Source organism: Malurus melanocephalus, unplaced genomic scaffold (genome assembly GCF_030028575.1).
Source record: "Malurus melanocephalus ecotype Western Australia unplaced genomic scaffold, MMel_1.1 scaffold_336, whole genome shotgun sequence".
Taxonomy (NCBI): domain Eukaryota; kingdom Metazoa; phylum Chordata; class Aves; order Passeriformes; family Maluridae; genus Malurus; species Malurus melanocephalus.
Window position 1 is genome coordinate 781,805 of NW_026623568.1, and position 9,078 is coordinate 790,882.

The window sequence follows — 9,078 nt, forward strand, 5'->3', positions numbered from 1 at the left end:
TTTTTTTTTTGTGGAGAGAAAAGAAATCTGAAACAAAATTATGCATTAACAGAAATTTCTGTTTCTGTTGAACCAAGTGTATAAAATTATGTCCTAGCTTTATATTGTGACAAGATTCCTRAGAAGTTTAAAACTAAATCTGCTTGACATTTTTGGGTGTGATATGGATTTATAAAATGCATGATTTATACCTGTTGTTTTTATAAAATATATTGAAATGAGTGTATTAGCTGAATTTTTGCAATAGAAAAGTGTTTTCATGTTATTCAGGACTCTACTTCCTGAGTCATGGTTTTGTTAGTTAAGGACCAATAACCCCACTGAGTAGCAAAGTGAAAGGGCACTGAGTGTTCAGCAGAGCTCCTTGTTGAAGTGTGCCCAGAGGTGTCTCGAGATGGGAGTAGATGTGCCCACATGGAGCGTGGGAGATACAGCCGTGGCATCAACGTCAGGCAGGATGCTGTGCTGCAGCACTGGGAGAGACAGTGGACCCCTTAAATCCATTCAGGTCCAGATTTAGCCATGCTTTGTCCTAAAACTGCTCTCCTTGTAGATGAAGGGGACTATGTCTGATATTTTTGAGGGGTTTTTCCCCTCAACCTGGAGCTGAACCTGAGGGTTTAAGTTTTTTAGGTTTAGTATGATGGAAAGTGAAAGCAAGCGCTGATAACAAGAATTGCTTGCTCTGGGGCTTGGTATTTTATCTGGTAGGTTTGTGTCTGAGTAAACGATGTGCAGGAGCTGAAGCACTGCCCCATGAGAATTGTGGTGGCTTCAGGAAGGGCRAACACAGCACACAGCCCTCCCCTGTGCTGTTCAATGGTGTTCACCATCTGAAAAATGGTGTTCATCAGGAGCCATGTGAAGAGTCAGGAGTGAGGCAGCAAAGCTCAATTGTTTGTTTGTTCTGCKGTTAAGTACAAATCACCCTATGCCACACACACGTGCTGGATGGCATCTCCCCAGAGGCTTATCTGGAGTGTCAGTGGGGTGCTACACACAGCCATTTGCAGCCTCAGAAAGAAGGGGTAGCAGGGATGGGAAGACTCAATCAGGAAAGGAGGCAACAAGGCAGGAGCGGCTGAAATACTTTCATTTACTTGTTCCACTGAGGAAAAGTAATTCATTATTAAATTAATGGAATTTTTATTTCTCATTAAGCAGTTATTTCACATTACACTACATTTACTGTCCAAACAAAACTTCCAAATCTGATGKTGCATGAAATCAACAAGAAGTCAGTACACAAAATCCAGAAATTAAGGATGCCTGATACCTGCTGGTTTCTCCTCTTCCCTGGCTATCCTTGCCCTGGAACCTCCTTTTCACCGGGTATCTGGGGTCTGTTACTTTGACAGTGACACCTTAGTGGCTGTTTTTGACTGTAAAAGTCAATTACCAAGATTTAAATTTATTATGGGCAACCAAATGGCTGTGTGAGCCTTCATGTCTTCTCTGCCTGATCAYCCACTGTCATTAAACTTTAGGAGCTCAGATCAGTTTGAGGTTTCTGTCTGGGTTGAATTTGGCTGAGAGTGGCAAGAAAAGTTATTTAGGGTGTGTGAGGGGCAATAAGGAAATCAAATACAACCTATTACTATGGTTAACAATGAGTAGGCTGTTGAGTTTTTGGTGGATCTTTTTCAGCAACCTGTAATTTTTCACAGGAAATTAAAAAATAAAAAGGGAAATAAATATTTTTAACAAACCAGCCCAGGAAGGAGACTGATTTCCTTGGTGACTGTGTGTCCTTGTGTTGAGATTGAAATTGATGGTGTGGAGGCAGGACCAGGAGGGCCCCATTTCCCCATTAGAGGTTCCAGATGTAATGCAGTGAGACTCCTTACCCCTCTCCATATCCTGGGAGATACAGGGAACAGATAGATCCCTGCTCCTTGCATATCTTATTGGCATTGAGAATGAATACACTGTTCCGGCCAAATCCTTCTGTGAGCTACTGCTGCAGCTGAAACAGTGAAAATGGCTGTGAAGGGCTTTAGAGTGGTGCAAGAGGTTGAAGGACTGTGGGATACAGCTRTGCATGCCAAGGGATCTTCTGAAGCTAAGCTTGTTGATGTTCCGGTCCAAGTATCTCTCTGCTCTTCAAAGATGATTAACACCTCAGCCCTCCCCCTCTCACTGTGTACACTTGCCATTTGAATTTGAATGTTTGCGTTTAGGAAGTCTCGAGGATGTCTTATGTTTTTTTTACTGCGTGTTTAATCAGCTGAGGATTTGGGACGCTCTGTTCCCCTTGCTCTGCTGGGGATTGTGTCACTGTTGTATGGAGTGGAGGGCTAAATGGACAATGTACGTGGGGAGAGATGAATTAACAAAGACTTTGCCAAGACAAAAGAGCAAAATCATTTATATTTCTCTTGGTTGAAGGTACAGCCCTGTTGCAGACATCTTTCTTTATGCCTCTTTCTCCCAGGAAAGAAGTAAAGGGGAGGGAAAGCGTCTGTGCTACCAGCAGACAAAATTGAGGGGCATAGGGTAGAACTCTTGGCAATGTGAGACATATTTGCCAGAGAARAAGTACACAGGGGCTGCTGCACCCCGTCTCCAGCCTGTGCCACACCTGCCTCAGCCTCAGAAGCAGCTCTGGACAAGGTGACAGGGTGCATGCCCTCACATCCAGAGCGTGTGCTGGGGCCATCTCTGGGACAGCTGACCTTGGGGTTCACCTGCAGCCTCTCCTGTACAGAGAAGGTCAAGCAGCTGCCTGACTCTCTGTGAGTGGAACATTAGTATCRTCAGTGTTATCAAAACATTTGGATTTCAACAATGCTGTCTTTTAACAGCTGCACTAGATAATTTTTTTAATTGAATTTGGAGAGGCTTAAACCATAAGTGATTGAAAGGATGAAAGCAGCACAACAATTAACATCCATCMTCAGAGATCTGCTTCTCTAACACAGTCAAACTAAATGTGCTGAAGGGGCAGACCTCTAAGATGTACAGTGATTGTGAAAGTGTCTTTTCCCTCCAAGAAGGGATGATCTTTTTGAAAGTGGYGCCTCTTTTGCTTTAATCTGCATCATCTGGGAGTGCTTCTTCATATACAAGAAATGTAATTTGCTTTATTAAAAACAATTCAGGGGCTATGTTTTAATTTTAATTATTGAATGCATGTTGCACACAAAATTATCCTCTCTGTTTTTGTGTGCATAACATATCYGGCTTGGATATTTCAGGTACATGAAAACCTAAACTGCAGATAGCCTGAAATAAAGAGAATGAATAAACGATAGTGTGTAATCCAAAAGATCTGATTCCTGGCAGGTCTTCAGACCTTGAGTCTTCAGGGTATAATGTGAAATGATTTGGAGAGCAGATAGAGTGTTCTTGTGCTTAAAAAACRTGCCAGAGGACAGATGTTTGTCTTGATCCTGGAGCACATTGCAGAAGAGGAAAAAGGTGTCATGAAAGCCTGTCTGTAAAGCAGAGTTCAGGATTGTGGTTTTGATACTGCACATGCAGTGCTGTATCTGGGCAGCAGAAGAATGTTGCTAGCAGGAGCAAAACACAAGCCAGGATTCTGGTTGGTTTGGTTTTGTTCTGAAATTTCTGGCAGTAAGAGCAGTCAAAATTCAGCACTTGCCCTTTCTTTATTTTATTATTATTGTAGTTATTACTAAACTCCTCAGCTTTTATTTGCTTTTTTTTTATAGGGATTTTTCTCAGTATGCAGCTCCTTTAGATTTGGGAGGGATCATCAATCACATCCTGTGCATTGGACATTCAGCTTCTATCTCCATAACTTCTTCCTGCTTGTAAGTATTTTGTTCTTTCTCCTTGCTCATTTTTCTTTTATATTTAAAGACCAGATTCATCTCACAGGTTCTGGGTCTGATCCCAGGTCATGATGCCTTTGATTTACATTTCTATAAATGACTCTATAACCCACATATCCATGGAAAATGTAAATTAGAGAATCATTGGGACCTATCTGATTTAATCTAAGTATCCTTATGGCGGTAAGAGTTTCCTTTTTCCAGCCCCACAAAAGCTCCTCCAAAAAATATAACTTGATTTTAACCTGCCACCAAGCCATCTGGGCACTTATCTTCTTAGATTTTCAAAGACATAAATTTAAATCATATTAAATCATTAAAAAATGAAATTAGATCATAAATTAAAAGGAAAACTTTGCTTGTGGCAGGAAATAGTTTTTCTTTTCCTTCTGAGATCTATTTTATTGAGTCAGTTGGAAATKGATCCTGTTTCCCAGGCAGAATGGAAAAGGGATTCTCTGCTTTTAGAGGGTCCATCCATAATGAAAAAAAGAAGCAACCTACTTACTTGTGATCTTTTAATTGCCAAAGGCGTGTGTCTAAGAAGAAGAAGTATTAAGGATCATATTCTTGGTAAACTCCAAGCTATAATTAATTTTTGCCTTTCCAACCTACCTTTTCACTGGAATAAAATGTTGCTTACATCTTTTTGTTCTGTCTAGAGCTACTGTCTTATTTAGTTGCATGTTAAAATGCCACRTTTTCCCAGGCTAGGGCATACTGGCTTTCAAGGCTGAAATGTTCCTGGTACATAAGACTCACTCAGTCCTTTAGTACAAGCATGCAAATATATTTTTATTGGCATTAAATGCTTTGTGTTACATACTTGCTGAAAGGGCAATATTGGTAATACAGGAAGGAAGAAGAAACAGTTCATAGGAGATTGTAAAAAATATGTCAGTTTATGTAGTATAAAAACTCTGATTTTCTTTGACATCAAATTTATCTCTCTGATTAAACATTTTGAAGCCTCTGAAAAGAGCTGAGGTATTTCTCAGCTTGTAGTCACAAAACTATAGGAAGAACCAAGAAAACGAAGTGTTTTTCTGTGGCTGATAAACTCTCAAGAAATTGAGRCTRCCAGACTTATCTTTGCTTCCCATTYCTCAATTTTTAGGGTTTCATTGGTGTGAGTATGCTCCATTAAAAGATATCTGACTGAGCATGGAGAAGTAGAGATGTTGCATCAAGATGTGTGGAGAAATACAATGTCCACAGTAAAGTATTTACAACATCGGGACTGTGAAAAATCTCTCCATGCCATCCTGGAGAGTGTTGCAGTCTCATTTAATATTCACTTTAGTCTGTGAACTGGGAAATGGCTACTGTCTCAGTGATGCTAAAGATTAAATTATATATGTTACATATAATTTGGCACTCAGGGCATATGCTAATTGTGAGGCCTCTGCTCCTGACCACATTTGCATTTTCTTACAAATGGATTTTCTGGCAGGTACCATCAGATATRCAAACAGGGGATAGCTTTGGCATGGCTCCCCATGGTACTGCCTGGTGCCTGGGGATGGCCCCTTACACAGCAATGTCTTGCCTGATCCTTCACCTGCCCAGTTTGACCTTCTGGTGAATGCCACCTTGCCTATCTCCCACTTACCACAGGATAAAAGGAAATATAAAAAACTCGAAGTGAGCCTGCCAGATTGGCTTRCCCTTAGAATAAGAGTGGTTATCCTCATGTGAGAAAGGGGATTTATACCAAGAACATGAATGGAGAAACAATGCACAGCTGGAAGAATATGCTGAAATAGTGACTCTGTTTGAAGTGGCCAGAATCTATAAATTACACCATGTGTCTTGGAGAGCCTTTCCTTWTTGTGCCAACCCTCATATTTGAGGACCAGAGTAGCAGAATAAGGTTCTGCTCTCTTTTACATCTAAAACCAGCAGCGTGTGGAGGCAGAGTCTGTGTGGAACAGTGAATTTGGTGAATCTCCAAGGCAGTTTGTGCATCAGCAAAGGCTGTGCAACAATGGAGCAACAGCAGCAGGAAAACCCAGCCATTGTCAGCCAGGCAGAGCATCACCTGGGGCTTTCTGCAGTAAGGCTGCACTCCATGACTCAGAAATCCTCCTCAAATCACACAATCCTGTCCTGGCACTGCACAGGTGCCTCTGACGAAGTAATCCAGATCCAGCCACTCTACAAAATCTGAGTCCTGCAGCAGACAGGTCCCAGTTTATCTGTCCCAGGAGTTTTCAGGCATGGTTAGTTGAAAGCCTTCTTCTGTCAGACAGTCTGAGCTCCTCTCTATCTGCAGCCATTCAGGAACAACACTTTCAATTCCTTCTTTGCCTTAAACCAACTCAGCTTTCCAACAGCAGATGAGGGAAAGGCAGASACCACTACAGAATGTGGAAACTTTGCCTCCATAGGTAATTACCTTGATCAGTTTATGGCTTTTGGAAAGACAGCAGGTTTATTGCAGTTTACCAGCTTTACCATTGTACTTGGCAGTCAGTGGCAAAATTCCCAATCATTTTTTGTGACTAGGTTTGGGCTAAATGTTACGATGTTGTTGCATTTAGTTTTCAGGAAAAAAAAAAAACCAAAACAATTACTTAACAAAAAAGTGAAGCTGACATCTGACTCTTTGGGAGGATCCTTCCTTTGGGAAGATCAGGGTGAGAGAAACAAACAATTCATGGCACTTGACCTCTTACCTTCATCTCCCAGCAGAAGCAGGAACCAGAGCCAAAGTGGTAGCTGTGGTGCACTGAATAAAACTACTTGTGGCTTCATTTGGAATCAGAGTTTACAGTGTCTCTGATCTCACTACAAAATACTCATTTAAAAAATAGCCAGCGTGACACTGTAAGACCTAAAAAAGCTCTAATTTAGCAAAACACTTCCATCTCTGCTTAACTGAGGTTCTGATTAGTCCTGTTTAATACTATACATTTTCCACCAACTTCAAAAAAAGTCCCAAAAAGTGCCAAAGTTTTCCTTGTAGTTTGAGGGTCAAAAGTGCTAATGGTAAAAGTAGAATGTAGTAGATTTCAAATTTGTGAAAAATTTTAAGGCTTTCAACTTCTGCCATGTTAAAAAATCATGTGAATTAATTCCTTCAGTTATTACAGAGCAATTCAGTTAATAATGGATCTGATTTTCATTATGACAAGTAATTAAGAATAATCATCTGCTATATCAAAGCCTATCTTTTAAAACAGATAAATTAGCTATAACACACTTAACTACTTCCAGAACATGAAATGAGCACATATTGTTTCATTARTTAATTTCATATCACTAAATTAAAGACAGTTCAAAAGGAGTATAATCTTGTAAGGATCTCTCTTTGTTCAGTCTGTTGTGACTTATTTCACAAGGTACAATAAATACTGTTTCCTGTGGGACTAAATACTATTAGGGTTATAAAATGGTTTTAGTTTAATATATTTTATGCATGACTATGACTTATATACCACAGAGGTAGGAATATTTTTATCTGCTATTTGCAGATGCAGTTTTGTTCTCCTGGATATCTTTTCAGGCCATTGGGATGCTTGATTATGACTACCAAAAGCTCCACTATAGAGCAACAAACACAATAAATAAACAATAAAACAACATTTGGAATCTAACCTTTAGTCCATAGCCCTTAGATAGTCCTCTCGTGCTGCCCAATCCTTGGGATTTTGTTTGTAGGTGTCAGAAGCTTCATCACTTCCCTGAAACATGCCGGCCATTGAGATCCCCATGGCAGAATTAGTGAGGTGTGTTTTGATATTTGAAACCATTCAAAATATTTTTTAAAGATACAGTAAGAAAGCAGGTCTGGCAAGTTTTCTGGGTACCTCTAGGCAAGACACTGTGGAGTGAGTGGCTAATGGAWTCATCATCAACTGTGATACTGAGTGCTTTTGTTTGTCCAGGTTGAGGTGCTGAAGTCTTGAGGGGCTGTTTCATTCCCTGACTAGATTTTTTCACAAGATAAATTTGGATTCCAATATCTCTGTCTCATATAAAGTATGTTTTTGATTGTGCTATCCTGCAGTTCACAATGGTTGGGAAGGGTCAATTTTAATACATTAGGATTCAGCAGGATTTCTTCTAATCCCTGCATTTTGGAAAATTGAGATATACAGATAATTGCTAGCTAATATTATAAGAATTGCAGCTTTGTGCTAAGAAATCTAACTCTTAAGGTCTAACTTATATCAGGTGCACATTATCTGCTAGTAAGTTAATCTTGCTTTTTTTTTTTTTCCCTTGCAGTTCTGGACTATATAATCTTAAATTGTCCTGGGCTTGAGCAGTAAAGGATAAATTTGTTCACCCGGCTGATTTGTCATCTCACTATTGTGATGGAAAAATGTTYGCTTAAAATAAACCCCCTTTATGCTACTAAAACTGCCTTTGAATACAAGATCTGTTGTGATTTTTAAAACGCAAACCCAGTAATGTCAGAACGCGACCCTTCATCTGGATTTGTTGGAAACATGGAAAATGGAACTTTTCTGGAGCTGTATCCCACATCCCTTTCAACTTCAGTGGGTTCATCGCCCGTCCGTCTATCCAACATCTATGTATATGTTTCTATATTCCTCAGTCTCTTAGCTTTCCTCCTTTTGCTATTGATCATTGCACTTCAGAGGCTGAAGAACATAATTTCTTCCAGTTCCTCCTACCCAGAATACAACAGTGATGCTGGAAGTTCGYTTACTAATTTAGAGGTTTGCAGCATTTCTTCCCAGCACTCTGCTCTCTCAAACCTTTCTTCATGAAAATAAATGGAAGGAAATACAYGGGGAATGGRAGAGCTTTGTCTAGTTTCTTGGGGAGGTAGTGCGCGTAACATTTGCCTCAGAAGACTAATTATCAAGAGGTGCTTTKAAAAGTTTCCTTATTTTTTYCYCCTTTCCTTTTTTAKTCTCCMTTTCCCCTTTAACTAATTTTATTTTTGGAAAATGGATAATGACAACTGATCATCATTTCTTGCCTGTAATAGTGGTGCTGTCTCTTTCTCATACATATASGGTGTTCATCAAGAGTATTCCTGAAAAATTGTAATACAGTTCTAACTGAAAGTGTCATTTTTGTGCTCTAGTTGTGACCCCTTCCCTGGTCTTAYGTCAGCAATATGCTGATTACTTTCTTTTCCTTTTTTAATGATGTATTGACTTCTGAATGAAATACCTATTGCTAAAGTATTAAAAAATCTACTTAAATTATAAATATTGGGACAATTTAAAGTTGTTGGTATTGTTTATCTTTTTCTCTTTTTAATTTTCACATATTTTTCAGTATTTATTGATATTTTAAA

At 39.5% G+C, this 9,078-nt stretch overlaps 1 protein-coding gene across 2 annotated transcripts in view; it reads left to right on the forward strand.

Annotated features, from left to right (window-relative positions):
- The window catches only part of SERTM1 (serine rich and transmembrane domain containing 1), an 11,920-nt gene extending 3,257 nt beyond the window's left edge, over window positions 1-8,663 (forward strand). For both annotated transcript variants that reach the window (XM_057377987.1, XM_057377988.1), the window contains exons 2-3: window positions 3,675-3,776; window positions 8,031-8,663. In XM_057377987.1, the coding sequence (XP_057233970.1) occupies window positions 8,216-8,539 (324 nt within the window). In that variant the 5' untranslated portion in view covers window positions 3,675-3,776; window positions 8,031-8,215 and the 3' untranslated portion in view covers window positions 8,540-8,663. The remainder of the gene's footprint in view (window positions 1-3,674; window positions 3,777-8,030) is intronic.
- Window positions 8,664-9,078: the final 415 nt, after the last annotated feature.